The following is a 24706-nucleotide window of genomic DNA, read 5'->3' as shown; positions in this document are numbered from 1 at the left end:
CTGGTGCAGGAGAGTAGCTTCATCCCTCCTTTAGACATTTACAGCATACTTCAAACCTTCGATAGATGTCACTGGCTCAGGGTTCCTTATGTGACTCTGAGATCAGGTGGTGCAACATGGTTTGTGTCCGTAAGCTTAATCACTCTTCCATCTACACGGCCACGTGGCTGTCTCCTGACTGGGACTAGTCAAGGTGCTGCCTTAGGCTGCCAACGCAGAATCACTCTTGTGCAGAAAGGATCAGTCTTGAGCAGGAAAGGAGAAGGTTCCCTTGCTAGAGAGTCAGAAGCATAAAAGCAGCCTGGCCAAAAGCAATCTTTTGTCCCAGAGTTGTCCTCTGAATCAACCACACTACTGTTGACTCATTTCTACATGATGGAGAACATGGGAAAAAAACAGCAATCTCTGTTGTTCTGGACCCTGTACTTGCTTTATTAGTCTGCATGTAGGTTCTACTCTGCCAAAAGCAGAAACAGAATGCCTCTAGCCCCAGATAGCATCATTGGACATCAAGTTAAGTCAGGGTTTTTGGCCAAGACCACAAAGTAGGGTCCCCACTAGTGTTATTTCTTCAGAACACCAACTGTGGAAGAAGCTGTTTCTTACCATGCTTTTCAGTCTTCTTTCCAGCTATTACTTACTGCTTCATACACACCACACAGCTTGGATAAAATATCCAGGTGAGCTCACTGCTGTTGATTCTTCACATTGTTAACAGCCCACAGCTTTAAATGTAATTTAATTCCAGTAACTAATATTTGGGCAAATCTTTTGGACTAGTGTCGCCTAGTGTCTCTTCTGACCAATCTGCTTCTTTAATATGCAACATTTAAGCACCACCTGATGAGTATAAGCCCGTAGAGAGTCTGATGTACATTAAACTTTCCGTACTGCTTCTCTTACTGCAGCATGCATACATTTTGCATTTTCCTTTCTGCCACTGAATGGCTTTGCTTCCTGGATTAACTAGTAATTTTTTCTCTGTCTCCCTTTCCCTCTCTCTTATGTCTCCTTTCTTTCCTTTTGCTCATTTGTGTCACCCTGTTTCTCTCTCTTTTTTTTTTCTTTTCATTCGTGTTCTTTCCTTCCCTTTGCTCCCTTCTTCCTTTCCTTGGGTCTGTTCCCACTCTCCAATTTTCTGCAGCTGGAGAACAAATAAATATAACTGCAGTTAGCAGCTAGCACCAACACACAATAATGATCATAGCTCTAGAAAGAGGGAGCAGCTTCCAGCACCAATTCCCATACAGAGATATTAACCACCAATGTCACAATCTTGTCAACGTCATCTTGCCCTGGTCTGCCTCACCCAGGCTGGAATCCGCCTTGGGATCTCCTATGCTCTGAGTGACGGCAGCGAAGAAGCCGTGTCTGTCTGATCAACTCCATGTCTCTTCCCACTGTGGGCCAGGCCGTTTGGTGCTCAGAGGTGGGATCAGTGACCTCTGCCTCCAGCACCCATTTCTCATCTGGCAGAAATGTGGAAATTTATAGAGAGTTGTCCCACAGAAGTCTAAGCCTGATGTCCCAAGCTGGCTCATGCTATGATGAGTTATCCTGTTTTAAAAAAGGTTCTGTGCCTGATTTCTTTCTTACTTTCCTTTCTCCTCACTTCTTAAGAGAAAACAATAATGTGCATTGCACATTCTTTCTCTTTTCTTCTAACGTCTTTTCTTTGCTTCTCTTTCTTGGCATTGTTTATTGCAGTTTCCATCAAGCAATCCATCAAATTAATATAAATCAGCAGTGTCTTGATAGTCATAACTTCAGATATTGTCCATTTATAGGAAACATTTATAAGATTTGCTCTGGTCCAGCCCATGTGCCACAGCAGAGCCTTCCTCCGCAAGCTGGGAGAGATCTAGCAGATGGCACTGCAGGCTGAAGAGCAAATGTCTTTAATAAGTTTTTCAGACTGGGGGGCAATGACTGATTAGATCTTGGTTAGCACTGCTATTGAAGAGGGAGAAAGAGAAGCACATAGGCAAGGCTAATTGTCAGTTGTCCTCTAAAGATTGCAACTGGTAGTTCTGATGGAAGAAGCTGGAAGCTGAGTGCAACTTTTTACTGTGGGTCCTCCAGAATCACGCCTGAAACTCATTCATTTTTATCTCATTATCAACAATCCTAACACAAAAAGTGTTAATAAATGTTAATAAATTTAAAGCAAAGGATTCACATATCATGGTGAAAAACCTGTGGGAAATGGAAAACAGAAACAACGTAAGTGGTGCAAAATATGAGACACTTATCTTTGAGCATCTCCATATTACTAGGTAAAAGAGAGACAGACAAAGCCCAGAAGCTGATTAGCTCCAGATGTCCCTCTCAAGGTTTTTCTGAAAACCAGCGTGGGTGTGAGCTGGCCCAGGATGCTTGGCCTCATCTTATATCCATCAGAATAGACATTACTGTAAAGACACAACAGTAGTGGATGCATGGCCTTCCTCTGTTAGAAACAACAAAAAGGGGCAAACGGAGACGTGCTACCAGGCCACAGGGAAAATAGGAGTCCTTGGAGCAGCAAGTAACAATGAAAATGGAGTGGAATCTATGGAATCATAGAGTGGTTTAGGTTGAAAGGTACCCTAGAGATCAATCAGTCCCAACCCCCTGCAATAGGCAGTGCCACCCAGAAGCTCAGGCTGCCCAGGGCCCCATCCTGGTCTTGAATGCCTCCAGGGATGGGGCACCACAGTTTCTCCAGGCATTTGCTGCCAGTGCCTCACTGCCCTATGAGTAAAGAATTTCTTCCTAATATCTAACCTAAATCTCTCATCCTTTATTTTAAAGCCATTCCCCCTTTTTCCTGTGTAAAAATTGGTCTCGCTCCTGTTTATATGCTCCCTGCAAGTACTGGAAGGTTGCAATGAGGTCTCCCTGGAGCCTTCTCCTCTCCAGGCTGAACAATCCCAAATCCCTCAGCCTTTCTTCACAGGAGAAGTACTCCAACCCTCTGATCATCTTCATGGCCCTCCTCTGAATCTGCTTCAACAGCTCTACATCTGTCCCATACTGGGGGCCCCAGACCCGGCTGCAGTACTCTGAATGGGGCCCCATGATGGAAGAGCAGAGGCATACAATCCCCTCCCATCTCCCTGCATCTCTTTTGATACAACCCAGGCACACGCTGCTGGCTCATGTCCAGCTTTTTGTCCTTCAAGACCTCCGAGTGCTCCTCAGCAGAGCTGCCCTCCATGAATTCTTCTCCCAGTCTGTACTTGTATCTTCACCATGCACTTGACCTTGTTGAACCTCATTAGGTTCACATGTGCCCACTTCCCAGGCTTGTCCAGATCTCTACGGATGACATCCCTTCCTTATTATTCTAGCAATAGACTAAAACATAAATGTTTCTTCTCAATAATGTATCTTGCAAACAAACTCCATGTGGAAAAAAACTGGAAGGCACAGAAGAGTGTCAGTGTATGAACAAAGCACTTATGACTGCATTTAGATCACAAATCAGAAAATTGTTTCTTGCTACCATCTGGAAAAAGAGTTTCAAAGAAACATTTTCCTTTAGGCTTCTATCTACTTTTCAGGTGCCTCTGATCAGTTTCTCTGCATAGACATATGATGGTATTGCTGGAAACAGAACAGCACCATCTCCCAGGAGATCCCTTCCAGGGCTGTGTCTCTGTGGTTTTCATGAACGGGAACTGGAAGATTTAAGATGGGATTTGTCTTGCCCAAGAGTAGCAATCTGTAAGACAGAAAAAAAGGCTCAGTGAATCACTCTGAGCTGCCATTAAAGTCAATGGAGCAACTCGTACAACCTCTGCATTAGACTGGAATAAACCTGCACTGGGAAAAGCCCATCTCCTTCTGCTATATGGGGAAGGAAGAAGGACTTACACATTAATCTTGTAGGCATCTGAAGCTCAGAAACTGCACTGGTTTTTCTCTGGTAATCTCTCTGCAAAGTATAGTAAGAGGGAGAAGCTCTGTTGGGTCTCATGGGTTGGTTTAGATGTAGCAAGAGCTCTACAAAGCAACCATCACTAAAGTCACTTCTGTGTGACCACAACCACTCCAATGGTGCGAAAAGACATGGTATGTCCATTAGTGAGCCAAACCCAAACAGCAAAAGGAAAGTGTGCATCACAGTGCTTATGGGAGATGCTATCTGTATTACAGCAGAAGAGAGATCACAGCTCTGATTTTCCACTGCTCAGCTCATTAGGAAACCACCAGCAACTCTAATTACCGGAACCACAGATAACTCTTGGGCCTCCATCTCACAAGATGACTCATGAAGGAGGTGGAGACAACCTGATTGACGCTACAGCTGATACACTTACCTAATATCCAGCCCGCATAGCTGGCACCTGCACACAAAACCCTTTGTGTGATTGTGCTGGAAGGCTGGACTGGAGGATTGGGTTCTGTGCTTCAGGCAGCCAACCTGCAGGAAAGGAGAAAGTGATCTTCACAAGGCCTGAGGTATATGCATCCCGAAGGAGAGATAGCTTGAGGTAGCAATGGAGCAATTCAGAGAAAGATTGCAAAAGTAGAGAAGGTTTCTTACAAAAATACATCACAGGCCCAGGAGGAATTAATTCTACCTTATTGTGTTTTATGGGAAAAAATGAAACTGTGTGTAATGTGTTGCAGTGTCTTCAGAATATATACCGAGCTTTCTTCACAGCCCTCCTGCTCAAGACACATCTCCAGCCGACACTATCTGAAGTGCTATCTCCTGCACACAGACAGATGTGCTTGGGATACCTCAATGCACGTCATCACAACATGACCTCTTTACATTTCTCTGAACTGTGTGCTGGTATGATTTCTATCACAGTGTGGTTTGCGAGGTGGAAATCCCTGTTCTTTAAGGCAGTGCCTTGCTGACTGCCACACAATTCTGGTTTGAATTTCAGTCTTTACTTCCTCATTCACTACATGGAGGCTTATTCTGTACCACAGTATAGTATACAAATATTGAGGTCTAAATAAATGGATTCATTTTAAATTGCCTGGCATGGACTGGAAAGCATGTGGCCGCACCAGGTCTTAGTTCCATGCACATGAATTTGACCTTCATAGAATCATAGAATTTCTTGGGTTGGAAGGGACCTCAAGGATCATCAAGCTTCAACCTGCAGATCTAAACTAGACCAGGCTGTGCAGGGCCCCCATCCAACCTGGCCTTGCACACCTCCAGGAATGGGGCATCCTCAACCTCTCTGGGCAGCCTGTGCCAGCACCTCACCACTCCCATAGCAAAGAACTTTCCCCCGATATCCAACCTAAATCTTCCTCCCTTCAACTTAAAACTTCATGTAGTTACGGTCTCCGTGCTCACTTCTTTCCTACTCAAACTTAACTTTTTCACCTCTCGTAGAAGTTAACATATACTCTAACATTCTTGTGCTTCTTATTTTGGGGCACTTTCTAAATATCCTGCTTGGATTTTGAAAATACAGCATCAGTGCAGTTTTCAACTGACTTTATATCTTCTCATGTTTGCTAGAGGCAGCTGGGCAATCCCACAGCATATGAGCAGAAGTCCCCAGAGCTGCAGAACAATCTGTGTTCTGTTACAACCTCCACTCATAGCACATCTTTTCTGAAACAATAAAATTTGATTGCTTCTTACACATTTGTATATGGGAAAATATAATACTGTCTTCTACTGGAGGAAGATTATATTGGCCTTCAAATCAATTTCAATTCCCCTTGAGTCTTCAATATAATTTTATTTCATCTTTATTTTTGAGTATTACATTTTCATCGCTTCATTCTACTTTAAAAATTGGAATTCTTTCGATGCCTTCCACAATGATAAATTAGTTGTAATTGGGAACATTGCTCTTGATGGGAAAGAGTAGTTTTAAGTTAAAAGTCCTAAATATTAGAATATGGAATAATAAATATAGAATCCCTTTAGTTTCTTCAGTGCTGTTTTGAAGGGTCTGTTTTTTCTCTCTTTTTTCTCTGTGTAAATTAAAGCATTCTCCAATGGAGTCTGCACAGAACTTCTCAACATTTAATGTTTTTATTTAATTTATTTTTTAAAATCTGTTCCTAGATATTAATGGAATACACTCAAAAAAGACATTCATCTTGAAAAAGTTTGGCTCTGATTGCGAATACTTATTCACTGGCTCCACAAATTAATGCCTACGGTCATGTATATAAATACATAAATGTACAGAAAATGCATTGTGTGTGCCTGTATGTGTATATATATATATACATATGTACACATGTTTTTCTTAACATGCTACACACTACATAAATGACAATGTTTACCCATCTTATTTTTTTAATTTTCTTCTCCTGTGTTTAATTACTGGATGATTAATATAAAATCCAGGACAAATAAATGTGTACTGAGAAACCAGGAATATAAATACAGTCCAAAGACAAGCATGTCACGGGACCACACGATGGCTATGATTATGCCCATAATAAGCCAAGAAAATAACATCTTGAAATATACTGAGTATGAAAAATGAAGAAAGTTCTCATCTATGGGCACATTCCTGGGTGACTTCAAAGGCTCATTCCTGGCAGACTGATTCAAACTAAATGAATTTCTGAAATGGAGATGTTGCCATGACTATCTGTTCCTGGCAAAGGTTCCGTAAGTTCCTTACTTTCATTTGATGCTTTCTGAGAAAGTCTTTGGCATTATTTCTCCGACTTTTGGTTTCTCTTTGTCCCATGACTCTGGTTCCCTATGGTTCCCCTATATTCAGCACTAGTGAGGCCGCACCTCGAGTACTGTGTCCAGTTTTGGGCCCCTCACTGCAAGAAAGATATTGAGGCCCTGGAACGTGTTCAAAGGAGGGCAACGAAGCTGGTGAGGGGTCTGGAACACAGGCCATATGAGGAGAGGCTGAAGGAGCTGGGAATGTTCAGCCTGGAGAAGAGGAGGCTCAGGGGAGACCTTATTGCTCTCTATAACTTCCTGAAGGGAGGTTGTAGTGAGCTGGGGGTCGGCTTCTTCTCTCGTGTCATTAGTGATAGGACCAGAGGGAATGGCTTCAAGCTACGGCAGGGGAGATTCAGGCTGGACATGAGGAAGTATTACTTTTCAGAAAGGGTGGTCAGGCACTGGAATGGACTGCCCAGGGAGGTGGTGGAGTCACCGAGCCTGGGGGTGTTCAAGGAAAGGCTGGATGTTGTGTTGAGGGACATGGTTTAGTGGGAGCTGTTGGGAATAGGTGAACGGTTGGACTGGGTGATCTTTTAGGTCTTTTCCAACCTTGGTGATTCTATGATTCTATGATTCTATGATTCTATGATTCTATGAAACGTGCAGCTGGTGAGCCCTGAAGTCAGTATTAGCAAAGCTAAGGTGGACGCCCACATTTCCAGACATGGACCAAACACATTTGTTGATACTATGCTTTCCTTCGAGCAGCCACAGCTGCACTGGGGATGAAGATGAACCGGGTAAGATTCCCTCACAGTGGAGCTGTGTTTCATAACATACACAATTTTCGGACTTCTCATTCCTCAGCTTTCTGAAACAGATGTGGCCTGACCACAAAATGCTGCTGGTACAAAGCACACAGAGTCAGGGAGCCCAGCCATCCCAGCAGGATGGCTCCAGGCCCCCCCCTGAGGACCAGCCCAAGATGCCTTTCTCAGCAGAGAAGGCCCCGTCTGTGCTTGGTTTCTCTTTGCAACCCATGCCTTGCCAGAGTTCCAGGAAAAATTATTTTAAGGATACTTGGCTCACGGCTGAGATATTGCTTGCAGGCTGTATGTTAGCTTTTCTTTTTCTTTTCTTTTCTTTCTTTTTTTTTTTTTTTTTTTTTTTGGCAGCTACAAGGATAAAATCCAGAGAGAATGAGAAAAATAATCCAGCCCAAGAGCCATCATACATCTTATGAAGGCCTTTATTACTCCAGCTGGAGCACTCTCTTTTGGTGGTCCCTCATCACTAAAACCAGCCCAGAAATGTGAATATGCTCTAAAAACAGTACTCTCAGATTGCCTTTTTTATCCTTTCTTTTTCAAATTTTAAATCTCACTGAACCTTCTAGCTGACAAGGCATTGAATGTAGCCATTTTGCACAGCACCAGGTTTGGGTTGATGGCAAGCATGGAGAATTCCATATATAAATGTGACAGCAGAAACTCCAGAAGATAGAGCTGGTGTTTGAGGACACAGCTCAGTACTGCTACATTAGCCTTTCTCAGGTGCACATCCACCTGGGGAACCTATGGTAGGAGCAAGTGCCCTGGCCAGCTGTGTTTGTGGACCTTCCTGTTCCCTGGGCATGCTCCAGCTCCATCTGACTACACCAGCACAAACCCACCCTGAGCATTAGTCCTCCCCACAGGTTCATGTTCTGGCTGACACAGAAAGGAAAACCAGAATGAAGAGACCAGGTGAGAAGGAGGTACTCTAGCAGGCCACCATTGTGCATGACAAAAGGAGTACACCCAAGTCATGTTTCTGCCTTATCACCTTCTCTCAGCTGTTAGTGCTAAGTACGGTTCAAGACTGGCCTCTTCCCAGTCACTTCAATTTCAAATTTATGATTGCACAGAGGCAGAATTTTGTGCTTCAGCCAGCTGGACCACATATTATGGAGAAGTGTAAGAGCAGATGGGAATGGCACAGGAGAATCCACTGATCGTTTTCAGAGGAATGGAATGTTCAAGACAACATTAAAAAATGAAGAGGCTTAAATACACCTGCAGGTCTTCTCCAGTCCCAGGATGGCTTATTTTACTTTCAGGGTGGTTGCAGCTCAAATAGCATCCTTGGTCTCACAGAGACAACCCATCTCTGTGCTTTCAAGGAGCAAGATGATCTCAGAGTCTACCAACATGGCCTGTGGTGCCTCTTTCTGACTATCTGATTTGAAGTTTACATGTCCCTTCTTTCAGGAGGGATCCTGCAGACCTGACTCACAATCAGCAAAGCTCAGCAGCGTGCAAGGAGATGATGTGAGCAGCCAGCTTGTCAATGAGGAGAACACCTTTTTCAGGTTGTGATATGCGAGGGAATAAATATGAAAGTGTCAGATTTTCCTCTAATACCAGTTCCACTGATACACTTTATGCTTACAAGAGCCAAAAAAGTGTTATTGTTGTCTCCCTGTGTGTTATCTCAGAGTCTCCAAAGCCAGAAGCAAAGAGTAGCATGCTGAGGCAAAGACAGCATCTAAATGAGCCTTTCCAAGCACCATTCTCCAAGTAAAACCTTTCCCCTAAATCAGCCAACAGTAAGCACTCTTAAAGACCACTGTATCTCTTCATGAAAGCCTTCAGATTATTGTGTCCTCTTAAGTCAGCACCCAAGCCCTGTATAAGGCAATATGAATGACAAACACCATGGTTCAGAGCTTTACTTCTTCAACAGAAAATGAAGGCTCAACTTTTACTCACATGAGCAGGAATGTGACAGGTTTTGAGCAACCAGGTTTGGGCTCCAGCCTTGGGCAGCTTTCTGCTTACAGCTGTGAAATTAAAGGAAGGGGATGTGGTGGTAGAAAACATGCCAAAGGGGAATTTGGGACGAAGGAAGCTATTTAATCCCTTTGGCCTCTAAGGAGGCTTTTGGCAGGTGGATGTACAGATGTAACTACATAACATCAGCTGCATGAAGTTAAATATATTGCTTATCTTTGCAGACGTTTGTAAAGATTGTTATATATACACAGAGCAGTGGTGTGAGAGGAAGGGAACTGCAGTCATGGTCAACACTGACCAGAAAAGCAAAATGGCCTAGAATGTTACTGGGCTCCCTCAAGGGATCTGCATTTGCACTTTTATCACAGTCGTTGACAGAGACTGAAAGAGACTGTCTTTTAAACTGGCTCAGATACAACACGGGAAATCAAAATATTAGTCCAGGGATGAGGTCACTGTGGAAATAACAACCTACTCCTCCTGACTGCAACTATATTTTATTATTTCGGGTGGGTTTTATTTCCACTCCTGTCAACTGAAGGTGCAGCAGGTCACTTCTGTCCTGACCACCCCAAAGGACCAAGAGGAGCTTCTACAACTCTAAGATAAGGGGAAAAAGTCTGACAGCTGCTCTGCTGCCAACACGAGATGCTGTTGCAGCACAGAGCAATACGCAGCTCAGAGGGGATGCTGAGTAGTGAAGTATTTTTCCTTTCCTCCAGACTCTCTTAAGAGCTTTAAATATAAGCCCTGTTGACAGGATGTGTGTCGAGGAAGGCAGAAGGTATGAAAATGAAAATTACACGGGATAAAGTATTGCTTGTAATAATTTATTACTTGTATTTATATGAAAACAGCATTATGTATGTTATATACTCCTTATGAGACAATACATATATATTCCAGATAATGTACAGATACTACAATTTATAGTATATATAAATTGTAATGCTCATATTATAATTTAGACGACTATATATATAGTGCATTGCTTATAATAATGTTCTCTGTTAGATAAGAACAGGTTGCTCAACGATTCCTGCCCAGCTCACACCAATCTTCTCTTCATCTTTGGCTTTTTTTTTTTTTTTTTAAAGCATATGGAGAACAGTAAGCAGCAGGTTTGTCCTCTGGGAAGGCATGGGGTCACATATGGAAAAGACAGAGGCATGTCCATAGTCCACAGAAACACACTGCTTCCCTGTGCATTGCAGTACAGCTCCATCAGGCAAACAAAGCCATACGTGGGCCTCCAGGGATGAAAATGCAAACGTAAGGAGTGATATTTCCTTGTGCTGAGGATCAAGTGGTTCAGGCTACAAGTTTACTTTAGAAAATCTCTTTTGTCTCTGGTGTAGTTTTGGATGAAAAAATTAGCTTTGTCTAGAAACCCCAAGGCTTTCATGAGTGACTGGAAAACATGCATAGGAAGCCATATTTACAATCATTTACAGGTAATTAAATCATTTATGATCACTTAAATACTTAATTTTCTATACCTAGGTCTCTCTTGAGCTTAAAATTTTACAATTACTTTCATTTTCTACGAGTGTAGCTATTCATGGATTTTGTCCTAGAAAAGAGATATCAAAATGCTTTTATTCAAGGTAGGTGGTCCCTTGAGGGATCCAGAGGCACTGTCAGTAGTTTAACTGTTTTATATAGTAACCAGTTTTGTAATTTTTATAATATACAGTGGGGATTTTTTATAACATTTTTTATTTCCACAGTGAAGATCACTGATCTTATGCACTGTGTGCAGAAACATACAAGGGTTTTGAAGGGAGAAATGGCAGTAAGTGTGAGCACGGCATGTTGTGCAAGTTCTACTGTGCATGAGGATCTCTGACAAGGATGATCTTCAGTCCTTTGGCAAGTAAATCATACTTAGAAGATCTTTTACTATTATCCACACCCCAGATTTGGATTTCATGTTCCCAACAATTTTCTTGGTGAAGAAAGCAGCGGGATGCTCTCACACATCCAAAGACATTTCTCCCTTGTGAAATGATAGCCCATTTAACAAAAATTCAATCTCCATTTCTTTGTTTTTCTCCCTCTGCACTCCTTGTTAGCTGTGCAATCAATACAAAGCATAACTTAGGCAAATAGTAAATCTAGTTTATTGAAACTTGGTTTTGACAGTTCATTCAATTGCTAACAAAGTTGTATCATATTCAATGCAAAAAAAAACTGGGATACAATTATCCTTTAGATGCAAAATGATCCACTAATAGGGTACATTTGGATAGGCATGGCTGCAAACGCATTAGTGAGATTGGGCTGAGGATAACCACCTCTCATTACTTTCCATTCCCTTGTATCAGTTAAGGTGTACAACACCTCACCAGAGGCTCTGAGATTGTCACTTGTTGCTGCTCAGGACTACTCTTGACAAGGGAAAAATGAAGAAAAAGAGGTTGCCCCCTTTCCCTCTATTTATTTGTCTGCTCTCTCTTTGCACAAGCTCCCATCTTGATCCTGCAGCCATTGCAATTCAGTGGCATTACTCCCTATTCCTTCAAGAGCACAGGACTCAGCACTGCAGGTGTTTAAATGGCTTCAGTAGGTCAACTCTAAGACACACAAGCCAATTTGAGGTATTGAATTAAGGGTTTGGAACATGAACATTACTAAGATTTAATGATAAAATGTTGTGCTTACATCAAAGACAGAACAAAATGACTAAAACACATTGCCTCTTCAATTCAACACAACCCTTACATAGCCAAGAGAAGTGTGATTTTCCCAACGACATGCCAAGTACTTTTCCACCTGACCAGCAATGATTTGTTTTCTGCGAATTTGGGACAGAGCTGAAAACAGCTAGAGTTATTTTTGCTTGGTAGTAATAACATTCAGTCTATTGAGTGTTTTCTCCAACAAAGTTCAGAGTATTGAGAAAGCACCTTCACTGTCAGAAACCTTCCTTTGGGTGGATTTCACAAGGAGGGAAGGCCTCAGCATTGCTGAAGGTCTCACACAAGAGGCTATTCTCCTGGAAAACATGAAGAACTTTCTCATCTTTATATTTTTTAATTCAACATTCAATGTGGTCAAACAGAGTCTGCACCCTGTCTTCTTTTAATTGCAACTGCCTTGATTTGCAGGAAATATGTTAGAAAATAGGGACTTAAAAATGCAGACAGCAATTTTGTGATATTTTCTAAAGTATGCATAGGTGTAGCTCCCCATTGCCTAAATAATTTTAGTTTGCCTCTGGATCCCTTCATGGAGATGAGCTGCCAAACCTCCGGTCCTCCAACTCTGTGCCAGCCCCCATCCTGCCCTCACTGCTAATCATCACATCATTCATGTCATCCCAGTACTCATACTGTTTGCTGAAAATTGTCACCTCACTTGGTAATCAGTGGAATATTATGCAAAATACCTCAGTGGTCTCCTCAGAGGTGTGTATTTAGAAATGTTAATGCTTTCTAAAAGCCTGAGCTATCGTGGGTTTCATTTGGCTCTCTTCTTGCTTTACAGTCAGCTGCAGCAGATAGTTATCTTCACTGTTTATAGCTCTGTTACATATAAACTTCTGGCCAGAATTTGAAGAGAGATCTGGCAGAGGACTATGAAGCTGTTGGGTGGTACAGCATCTAAGGCAGGCACTTTTATATGCACACAGGTAAATTGAGAGCAGAGAGACTCTCAGAAGAGCAGTTTCCCTTCAAAAATCAATGTCTGTGTATTGTGAAATGAAAGAAATGCACTCCAGTAGCAAGGCAAATCCCTTTCGTTCCCTTGTTGTGAGGAGGGTGGATATTCCAAATACATCTATAGTGCTCAGTAGAAGTGGACAACTGATCACACCTAAGCACCTGACCTCCAGTCACCCACGCTGCTAAGCTCCTGCCTTGGTATTGACCATCCCCACTGAACTTTATCCCAGTCACTTTTGTTCCCAAGGGACCTGGCAAAGAGCAGTATGGCTACAAGGTGGCCAGCACCACGTAGCCTCTTTCACCACACAGTATGGATCCAGTCTAGATGTCTTGCCAGGAGTGCAGGTATGTAATACTGCAATTCCGCACGAGCTACCTTCGGTATAAACTTCTGATTCTTGCTTTGAAATTTTCAGCAGCGAAGTAATATAGCACGGGGTCGAGGCAGCTGTTAGTGGCAGCAAGGCAGAGCGAGACTGCCTGAGCTTTGTGCACAAACAGATTGGCCGGGCTGCAGCCACCGAGCACCAGGTAGACCGTGCGCAGTATGTGGTATGGCAGGAAGCACAGGAGGAAGAGGATGAGAGTGATGATGATGGTTGACAGTGCTTTCTTGTGACAGACTGCCTTCTTGCGCTGGGGAGTCTTGGACTTGAGCAGCGCTCTGATGGCAAAGATGTAGCAGACGATAATTGTGCAAAAAGGCAAGATGAAGCCCACAACAAGGACGAAGCTGTTCATCATGAGGAGGTGCTGCGTGCTGCTGGGGTGGAGGTCCAAGCACTTGTCTGGGTTTCTGTACCCGGCGATTACTTTGCTCAGCAGAGGGCTGGAGGCTGCCAGAACAAAGACCCATATCACTGCGCACGTTATCTTGGCATACTTCATGTTGGTTACTTTCCAGCTCTTGAATGGGTAGACGATGGCCGTGAAACGAACCACACTGAGCACGGTGAGAAAATAAATGCTGCAGTACATGTTCACATACATGGTGTACGTCATGATCCTGCAGAGGATATCGCCAAACACCCACTGTGATCCCAACAGATAATAGGTGGCTCGGAAGGGCAAAGTGCTCACAAACATGAGATCTGAAACTGCCAAGTTCTGCATGTAAATGTTTACCGAGGTCTTCCTCTGGGAAGGCTGGAGGAAAACATATATGGAGAGGCTATTTCCAACACTGCCCAGGAAAAAGATTAAGAGGTACGTGATGGGATAAATGACTTGCTTGAAGGCATCCGCGTGGCAGTTGAATGAGCTGTTAGTGGAGCTGTCATTTGGTGTCATCTCAGAAAAATTCATTGTCTGGTGTGGGAGCTCTCTGTCTTTCTGCAAAAGTATAAAGAAGTGGAGCAAGTGCGGAGCTGGAGTCTCTGCAGGGAGTTCAGTGCTAGGGCTGTTTCACAGGACAGAAATTACAAGACGCGGTGGAAATTAAAGCCTCCTTAATGAGTGATCACTTTGTGATGTCTCTGTAAATGAACACACCAAGAAAGCTCTAAATGGTTTCAGTATTACAACAGGTTTTGTGGTTGTTTGTTTTTCCCTCAAATTATGAAAGAGCTGTCTTTTAAAAGTGGATGTTATGCATTCATTTTAATGGCAATTCCCTGACCTTCTCAATGCAAAATAAGCCATCTTGGCATTGGCCATTTTGCAGCAGGAGGTTTGAGAACCCGGATACCACCCATGGAAGCATCAAAAACTGATCAGAAAAAGAAATCACCATCCACCAGTAAGTCTGAGCTTCAAATTAGGATGAAAAGTCAAAATAACTGAATTTGCCAATAGGAACCAGCCAAATTTTCCTGGTATGATATCTGTTGTTCACAGCACATCAATCAATATTCCTGAGTGATACCAAGGACATATTGATGTACTTCAACAGATATAAATTAAGGATGTTTTGACCTGAAACACTATAAATACTGCTCTCATTCAGGGTTCTTTTTTAATTCCCTCCTCCTCACAGTGCATTTCTTCTTTCCTCTAGTTAGTTTCCTAGGTCTCTTTTTGTGGGGTCTTTTCTTCATTTACTACTTTACCAACCTTTCATGTGCTCATTTCTTCTATCAGACATTCATCTACAGGTACTTCCAGGGCAGACTGCATTAGCAGCCCTAATGAAAATGGCCTGTGGGAAACAGGCTATTTTCATAGAAAGTAATAATTTCATTCCTATGAGATTATATTTCAATCAAATCAAAACAACCAATCAATCAAACACTCTAAATAGTATATATATTTTTTCTCATTAAAGTCTTGTTAAACTCCTGATTTTTTCTTTCATGTGATCTGTAACTAGTAGTATTTTAAAATCATAGAATCATAGAATAGTCTGAATTGGAAGGGATCCATAAATATAACCAAGTCCAACTCCTAAAAGGAGGTCTCCAATTCCGTCACTTGTTTAGCAATCCCTTCTCTGCAACTGCCAGCACATCCCAGAAATGCACTGAAAAATCTTAGCCTAAAAAGCAGAACTATATGAAATTGCCAAGTGCATGAAAATAAGGTTTGAATATATCCCAGTGAGAAAGATAAGGGCCTGGTTTCTATGCTTGCAGGTTACGTCTATGCCTCACAGGCTTCATGATTTTAAATAAAATTATTTGTGCTCTTGGAGTCTCCCTAGAGAGAAAATTTTGCTCCAGACCAGGTCTTCTTGGACCACCACTAACACACTATAGTACTGGCAACACTGATGTAAATGGAAGCTCATTTGTGAACTCAGATACCTTCTTGTGGTACAAGAGTTGTGCTGTGTTGAGGGCAGCCAGTGACCTCTTCAGGGCTCTGTGTCAGAGTACAGATCACTTAATGCAGCAACCAGATGTGTCCCAGAAGTTATTTTTCATAGCCAAACCGTGAGACAGAGCATGGGAAATGCAACCTACTCAGGCTGGGCTCTTAAGCCCACTAGTTCTCCTCTAAAGGAAATCTCCTCCTCATTTGAAAGACTCTTCACCAGTGGAGGGGATAGACAACGTAAGCTTCCCAACACAACTTTTGCAGTCCTAGGAGATTTCATAGAGTCATAGAATCACAGAATGGCTTGGCTTGGAAGGGACCTAAAAGATCACCTAATTGCAATCCCCTTGCCATGGGCAGGGTTGTCTCCCACTAGATCAGGCTCTTCCCAGGACTCCATCCAACCTAGTTTTAGTACTCAGTACAAAGTTACTGTCTGACATCAAAGTTTTCTGTGTGGGATCGGGAACCAACTTTTCCTCTAATGGAAGTTGGTCCCCCTGTTTTACAGGGAGACATCACAGCCCAATGTACTGCAAAGGGAAGAGATCTTTCGATGGTGCTTTGCTATAGCCCAAGCATCCATCCATACCAGCCATTCCCAAAACAGGAATGAATAGGAGGGGTTTCAGGCATAGGGCCGGACATATAGGGCCCCCCAAAGACTGCAGAAGTTTATTGGTGGTACTATCTAACATCCTTCTTAGAAAAACAGGGACAGAAGGGGACAATCTGAAATGGGATTCTCTCTTCAGTGGTACTGGAAGCTCCCTTGGAATAAATTTTTTCTATATGTGGCTTTCTATGACGGAAGCTACCAAGTTGAAACGTTCCAAAACCACCATGGCAGGAGAGAGAGCACATCTGCAGAGCAAAGGAAAGGGTGGCTTTTCTGAAATAACTGCTGTGTAAGTATATCAATGGGAGCCTCTGTGCCATGCTGTCGGCTTGATGATAATGATAGTGTAGGATATATAGGTGAAGGAGTGGCACTGTGCAGGAAGGACTGTGTAACTAGCAATTGCATACAAATATTACAGCTGAACGTCCTTGTGGACAGTCATTCCATCTTCTCATAATGAAAAAATATAGTAGTAGGGTTATGCTACCAAACTCCTCACCATGATAATGATAGTCATCAGAAAATGTTAGAAAAGCTGAAAGCAGGTAGGGAATTTCAGATTCCTTCATACAGATGTGATGGTGCATCAGAACGAGATATACAACAAATGCCTAATTCCTGGGGCAAATAATTCTGCAGTCTGCAAGACATGATGCTGTTTGATCTTTAGTGCCACGTAGGCCCCAGTTCTGGCAGTTTTGGAGGGAGGGAGTACTGTACCAGCAATCATGGTAGAACTCACAATGGCAGTGCTGTGGGCCAGAGGAACAGTCCCAGAACCAAAAAGGCTATATAATTTTAGAGGGAATATGAAAAAAGTATTGAAAGAAACCAACACAAAACAGCAACAACCAAATCACAGAGAATTCAACAAAACTTATGTCAGGTCAGAGGAGCCAGATGCACTGGACATGCACGTGTAGAAAATATCAAACTATAGGCAAATGAGAGGCTAATAAGTAATCAGGACCAGATGGCATGCATATGAGTACCCCAAAGCCTCTCAGATATGAGACTGCTGGCCAAGGCACATAACCCACCATTATAATCATGTGCTGTTCCAGGGGACCATTGCAGCACCAGGGCAGCTCTTCATCTACAAAAATAGCGTGAGAGAGGAGACCAAGGGCTGAGAGTCAGCGGTCCTGGTGCTTGGGAGCTTACTGACCCCCAGTAAATATACATGAGAGCTGCTCCAAAAGTAATGCTTCCTGTTTTACTGTTCTGGCCCATGGCATTAGAGGCAGAAGGTGGTATGGCAGTAGGTGTGGAACCTTCCCAACAACATCCCGTTACATTTTGTTGGCAAATGGCATCAAAGAGGCAGTCTGACAAAATGGTGTCTGACATGGAAATGCGTTTGAAGCAAAGGACTCTCACTGAGTTCTTCCATGAGGAAAAAATTACACCCATTGACATTCATTGATGTCACACTGGAAAGTTGGCAGATGAGTATTAGTGGAGTTTAATGGAAGGTGATAAATGCTGGAGAAAATAATCTAAACCATGCTTACGTGATACATTACTGTTTGCTTCTGCATTAGCTGCAGCAGAAACAGACAAAAATTTCAAGAAAATGAGTCACATCACCAAGAAGTCTGGGACAACTGGTATAAAATCACCTTGTATAAACCTTCCTGCATTCCCCCCAGTGAACATGCCGTGCAGTTCTGTTCTCTGCACCCAAGAAAAAGAGATTATAGACCTAGAGAAGAGGCAGAGAGAGATGAGTGAAATCAGCAAGGTGATGGAGCAAGGTCTCAAAAGCCTGGGTAAATTCAGCATGGGCAGGAGGAGGATGCAGCCAAGGTTTACAGATTCCTGAAGGAGGTGGATAGTGTGAATGTATCACTATGGATGTGTTCCCACGTGGGGTGCTCAGCAGGGCTGTTGGGAATCTACGGTCGGGCAGATAGAAGAGGGCCTTTCTCTGTGTCATCTCCTCTCACTGGGGGGAGGTGAGCTGGAAGAGGCTGCTGCTAAAAGTGTAAAAGGGAAACTCTCCATTTCCAGACTGAGAAGTCTCTCACATCCGCTACTCTGAAACCCTGAGATCTCTGTAACACAAAGAACTCCTAAAGAACGTATTTTCAGTGAAGTGTTCTGCATATCCAATGATAAATAAAGGTATCGGACCGTTCATTCAAAAATACATGTCTTTTTTACCCTGAGAGATAAATATACAGACCCAAAAAGGAAGCGCTCTGTGCATCTATCACAACAGCCCTCTGAAGAAGACTCCTGACACAACAGTCCCGTATTCATTATATGAAAGCAGGTGTGGTATTGCTGCTATATTTGGGATTGCTAGCATTTGCCACTGTACTTTGAGAAAACCGAAAGTTCTGAAATATCTCAAAGTTCCCATTGGTTTTCCTTCTGCTATTCGTGTTGTGTTTCAGGAGAAGCATTACCAAAAATAAACGTAATAGAACGCAGTATGTGGAGTTAACACTGAATTACATTCACCAAAACATGTATTATTAACCTCACTGCGTGCACAATACTAAAAATAAATAAATTCAAACTCTACCTCCTAACCTCTTTTATTTTAAAAGTTTGCCATTAACCAATTATTTTTATCATCTAGTTAAAAGCCAACACTCACTTAATCAGACCCACTACTTGACTGTCATCTTCCATCTAGAAACACTGCTAGTTACATAAATCCACCCTTCTCTCTGCCAAGGAAAGTTCTCAAGTCCAACTTTATCATAGAGAAATTTAGTTAATGATCACAGCTTCTATCAAACACAAAGCTTACTGCAAGCAATATACAAGCAGATTGTATTTTATTCACTGCAACTATTTTATCTACGTCAGAAAAAGATGGCAAGCCTTGTCTTACCTCAGCTGGTGTGCCTTCTGGTATGCTCAGTCTCCTTCTTCTGCTTGCTGTTGCTTACAACTTTCAGTTTTGTTGCTGGAAATCAGAAGCATAAAAACTTGAAGCAAAACCCAAACGCTGTTTACGCAGAAGCCACACAAATGCAAACAGTAGTAAGAAAAGGAAGTAAGTCCTGATTAATAGATCTTACATTTTCTTAAGAGAGAAACGTTCTCAGCTCAAGGAGGGCTGCTAGCAATCACATGGCAGTGTCGCATGTGGCTTTGCCCAATGAAAAGGGCCCTGCAGCTATGCAGCATCTGGAAACTGTCTGGATTCCTGCATTTGGGCCGCACTTAAATGTCTGTGCTCTCAGTAATTGGAGTTGCTTGAATTATTAGGCTAGGTTCCCGTATATCCTTCACGTGGGTCACTGTGAGTATAGTTCATGGAATTATGAAGAAGAAGCGTTATTTCCCAGGCTTCTCATGCAGAAATGAGTGAAACCATAAGCACGCTTCTATGGGTTAATGAGTAATCTCATTCAGCACAAGTAATTCAAGGATGAGTTTGTGAAGCCAAGGGACTGCTTTTTTTTTGAATGCTGATGGGGACTAAATACATTGCTATTTTAGGACTTAACAAGAAGCTGCACTAAATGCCTTACTGCCCCTTAATGTCTTATCACTTCTCAGTGGAGCAACAGTGATCACATAATCACAGAATCATAGAATTGGAACATAGAATTCAGGTTGGAAAAGAGGTTAAGATCATGAAATCCAATTGCAGCCTAACCATGCTACTCTAACTCTAACAATCTAACCATGCTACTCTAATTCTAACAATCCTCCACTAAATCACATCCCTGAGCACCACATCCAAACACAGATGGCACAGATGAGTGCTCCTAGCCCACTGCAGTTGTGAAATAGGGTTCTATACACACTACAGATGTAACAGTTTGTTTATTCTTCTGTTCTGTCAACACACACAGGAGGGCCAGATGTATCTCTAGGTGCTGTGTTTTATTTCATAAACATCAGGAAATACCTCTGTGCTGTGCAGTGACAGAGCACTGGCATAGGCTGCTCAGAGTCTGTGGGGTCTCCTCCTTGGGATTTCCCTGAGCTGCCTGGACGTGGCCCTGGGTACCCTGCTCTGAGTGTCTCTGCTAGGGCAGGGACCGGAGCACAGGGATTCAGAGGGCCATTTTAATCTCATGGATTGAATATTTGCAACATTTGCTCTAACACTGCAAAATAATTATAAAAAAGCTCCCTGGTAGAGATCAGGAACCTTCAAGGTGGGTTGAACTAGGACCCAACTGAGACCACTCCAGTGATGCCTAACTTAGACCCCGCCAGCACCAAGGGTTGTACATAGATGTCCTCTTCCAGCTGCTTTGCTTACTGTCCCAGTCCAAAGTCTGCCAGCAAAGCTGCTCAAATCTGTGCTCTCAAACCCTATTCAGCCATGGAGACATTCACCCCAGACACCTGAAACAGGACTTAGCTCATTCCCTTTGGATGGAAGCAGAATAGGAAATGATCCCATGAGTGGTTTGGAGGGCAGCTTTCAGTGTCAGAGCCTTTTGAGAGGAAGCAGTGGTCTGCAACAAGGAGCAGCATGGGAACTATCACTTCAGACAGCAAAGTCATAGCCAGAGGAGAGCTGTGGCTTCTGAGATGCTCCAGCCACTGAGATGGCATCTTATCATACAACCATAGAATGATAGAACGGTTTAGGGTTGGAAGGGATCTGAAAGATCATCTAATTGCAACCCCCCTGCTGAGGGCAGGGCTGCCACCCACTAGATCAAGCTGCATAGGGCCCCATCCAATCTTATCTGCATCTTATCAGCAAGTGACAGAGACAGCGCAGAGACAACCAAATAGCATCTCTGTCACATGGCTCGTGCTGATAAACACGCTGGGTCTGATAGTCAGGCTGTTCCCACATACACAAGGTCGGAGATTGAAACTTGCAGAAAAGTTAAACATTGATCACATCTTATTTTCCTGAATGTGTTTTGAGGCTGTCTCTTTTACCATACGATGTGGTTATCTTCGTTGCCAGCATAATTTCTTGCATTCACATTCTTGTACAGCCTGTTTTCTGGAGGGTACTGCTTCTGCACTTTGGTAAAGTAATTCTGCATTTTGCTTTTAGCCTGGGTTTGGATAGATAGAATTGGCTGCCAACTTTCCCTGCACCTGAAAAGTGGATTTTGAGTGACTGCTTGAGAATTTTTGTATAGTCACTGGATGACTCAGCTTCCGAGGGGAATTTATTATATTTCCTTACTAATAAAAACTTCAGCAGTTCTGAAGAACTCATCACAGAATATCACAAGGAATCAAAGACTCATCACAAGATGACATATGCACAGCATACTCAACAGCTTACAATTCCAATTATTTCTGAATCTTGACTCCTGGTAAACTCACAGCGGATCCGGGACACAACTGAATGCAAGCCACCCATCTGGGCTGCAGTTACATGCCCTCTTGTCTCTGTTTCTATTCCCTTTTGCATTTCTCGTTCCCAGCAACAGCCCAGTTTCAGGAGAGACTGACTCACTCGTTTTAATTCTCCTTCCCTATAGACCTACTTTCTCTCCAGCCCTGTGAAGAAGCACTGCCCACGAAGGGTGGTTCTGCTCTATTCGACCCATAGTGGCAAGAAAAGCCACCACTGCAGGCCCCCATACATTCCCTAGATTTGATGATGGTCCACTACCTGGTCCATTTCTCCATCCCTGCAGTCTCTGGGCAGGTTTTGTCTGCTCTGCACCACAGCAGGGGAGGCTGAGAGCTGCCTTATGCACACCTGGGCAAGGCTGGGTCTCAGACACAATGCATGCTTGACAGACCCGTGCAAATTCATCAGCCAGTGCTTATGGAGCACACAGACATTTGTACATCAGCCCCACAGCTGTGAGAATGATACAAGGGAGATGTGGCAATCTCCTGCAGCAGGGCAGCTATCAAGTGATGCAGGCAAGCTAAATGAAGAAGTCTGCATATTTTTCCTGTTATTTGGTCAATATTTTGCTATCTACAGACACAAACTTCCAGTGACAGTGTTTCACTTCTGTAAATCAAGGGATTTTTTTTGTTAAAATGAATCTGTCAAGAAAATACCATCATTGAAGATTTTAGTGCTGTGTGTCTTCAGCATAGCAGCTTAACCTACTAACACATTTCTATTTCCAGAGACTAAAATTGCAAAGCCCATGTTCATTTTCTGTGCAATCCAGAAATAAAATATCACTGAATGCTGGTAGCTCATCTGCTGTCAGCCATAAGGATGGATAGATGGGAAGATGAAAGTGTCTGCTGCACGAAGAGAGGTGAAGGAGTAGGGGCAATTTTAACAGAAAATATTCAGAAAGGAAAAACACAGAAGGTTTCCAAGCTGTTTCTTTTTGCAACATTAGTCATGATTTTTTTTTATCGCCTGTAATCTTTCCTTAACTGTTTTTTTCCTCTTTATTGTATTGATGATTAATGTTAATATTTAAATGGAATGATAAAAGACATCTAATATTGTTTTTATATAGAATAAGCCATCCTAAGTTCCCTACTCAGAAAGCTCTGTTATGGATTGTGTTTATCTCATAGTTAACTCTGTGCTATTCTGCTAAGATCTTTCTTCACACAAATATAGAAACCAGAAGCAAAATAAACATTATTTAATACTGTTTTGCTGCCCTACAGTTACCCTGACACAACACATGGATAAATAAGTATCAGCAGGGTTGCAAAGTCAGAATGATCAGGTTTAGGTGCTCCACATCTTACACGTGGTGGTTAAGCACCGTTATTAAATACAGCCTGCAAGTCTTTCCACGTGAACTCCAGCCAACACCAAATCCACTTTCATATCAAGGTAGTCCTTGCTAACACTTAACCTCAGGTAGTGTAACACGAGCAAGTGCAAAGATGTAAGTTCAGTCTGTTCCCTGGTGGGGAACAATCCAACTGGAAAGCGGCTTGGCAGAAAAGGTAATGCAGGTCCTCCTGGACACCAAATTGAACATGAGCCAGCAGCATGCCCTTGCTGTTAAGAGTGCTTATGGTATCCCAGACTGCATTGGGCAAGCCCTGCCTGCAGGTCAAGGGAGTTGGTAATTCTGCTCTATTCAGCACTGGTGAGGCTACACCTGGAGTGCTGGGTCCAGTTATGCACTACCCAGTACAGGAGAGACCTGGACATAGTGGAGAAAACCCAACAGAAGGCTATAAAGATGGTAAAAGAACTGGAGAACCTCTCCTGTGAAGGGAGAGGCTGAGGAAGCTGGTGCTGCACAGCTGGAGAAGAGGAGGCTCGGGAGAATGTTATCAAGGTCCATAAATCCCTGAAGCAATGATGCCCAAAGGTTGGAGCCAGGCTCTGTCTGTGGTGCCTGGTGCCCCAGAACCAGAGGCCATGGGCACAAACTGAAGCACAGGAGGTTCCCTCTGAACACCAGGAGCCCTTCTGTGCTGTGCAGTGACAGAGCACTGGCACAGGCTGCCAAGAGGGTGTGGGGTCTCCTCCTTGTGGATCTCCCAGAGCTGCCTGGACGTGGCCCTGGGCACCCTGCTCTGAGTGTCCCTACTGGGGCAGAGGCTGAACTAGGTGGACTCAGAGGTCCCTTTTCATCTCAACTGTGCTATGATTCCATGAAAACCATTATCACTGCAACTCCATTCCCCAATACCACTTTCTTCATGTTATTCACTCTTTTTTTTTACTGCAATCCATTTACTTTTTCATTCCTGCGTATCACAGAATCACAGAGTCACCAAGGTTGGAAAAGACCTTCAAGATCATCCAGTCCAACCATCCACACATTGCCAATAGTACTCACTAAGCCATGTCCCTCAACACAAAATTCAGCCATTCTTGAACACCTCCAGGGTCAGTGACTCCACCTCCCTGGGCAGCCCATTCCAGTGCCTGACCACTCTTTCAGAGCAGTATTATTTCCTAACGTCCAGCCTGAATCTCCTCTAGTGCAGCTTGAAGCCATTCCCTCTGGTTCTATCACCAGTTACACGAGAGAAGAGGCCGACCCCCAGCTCACTGCAACCTCCCTTCAGGTAGTTATAGAGAGGGGAGGTTGTATGGTGATGTTGGAGAATGCTCACGTTTGCACAAATGTATCTCCAACTGCATGTATACATGATATGCATACACCCATGTAAACATTCAGACACAAGGACTTACAGAGAACTCATGCGTTTGTGTACTTGTAGTATAAAAGTATGTTACAAGGTAAGTTTAAAATTTTGTCCTGAGTTTGTATTTTCCTGATGTTTTTTTAGGTAAAACTCAGATGGGCTTGAGTCATTGGCAGCATTTTCTGTTTTTCTGGCTTTGGGAAACAATTTAGGGTATTGTACATTCACAGAATTATAGAATGGCTTGGGTTGGAATCCCAAGGATCCTTGGGTTGGATCCTCA

At 43.1% G+C, this 24706-nt stretch overlaps 1 protein-coding gene across 2 annotated transcripts; it reads right to left on the bottom strand.

Moving 5' to 3' along the window:
- Positions 1-1349: 1349 nt before the first annotated feature.
- Positions 1350-19564, bottom strand: CYSLTR2 (cysteinyl leukotriene receptor 2). Of its 2 annotated transcripts, none has more exons than XR_007379350.1 (3): positions 19277-19453; positions 4305-4408; positions 1350-3706 (listed from the first exon to the last, which is right to left on the bottom strand). XR_007379350.1 is itself a non-coding variant. In XM_048957668.1 (3 exons), exon 3 carries the CDS (start codon positions 14355-14357, stop codon positions 13425-13427), a length of 933 nt encoding a protein of 310 aa, XP_048813625.1. In that variant the 5' UTR covers positions 14358-14527; positions 19277-19351; positions 19467-19564; the 3' UTR covers positions 10222-13424. The 2 variants fall into 2 exon arrangements, 1 of the variants encoding a protein (XP_048813625.1); XM_048957668.1 differs by lacking the exons at positions 1350-3706; positions 4305-4408 and adding exons at positions 10222-14527; positions 19467-19564 and having other exon boundaries at positions 19277-19351.
- Between the last annotated feature and the right edge of the window lie 5142 nt (positions 19565-24706).

The sequence above is a fragment of the Lagopus muta genome, chromosome 1 (assembly GCF_023343835.1).
Source record: "Lagopus muta isolate bLagMut1 chromosome 1, bLagMut1 primary, whole genome shotgun sequence".
Classification (NCBI taxonomy): domain Eukaryota; kingdom Metazoa; phylum Chordata; class Aves; order Galliformes; family Phasianidae; genus Lagopus; species Lagopus muta.
The sequence above is the reverse complement of the archived record's forward strand: the minus strand, read 5'-3'. Positions and strand labels throughout refer to the sequence as shown.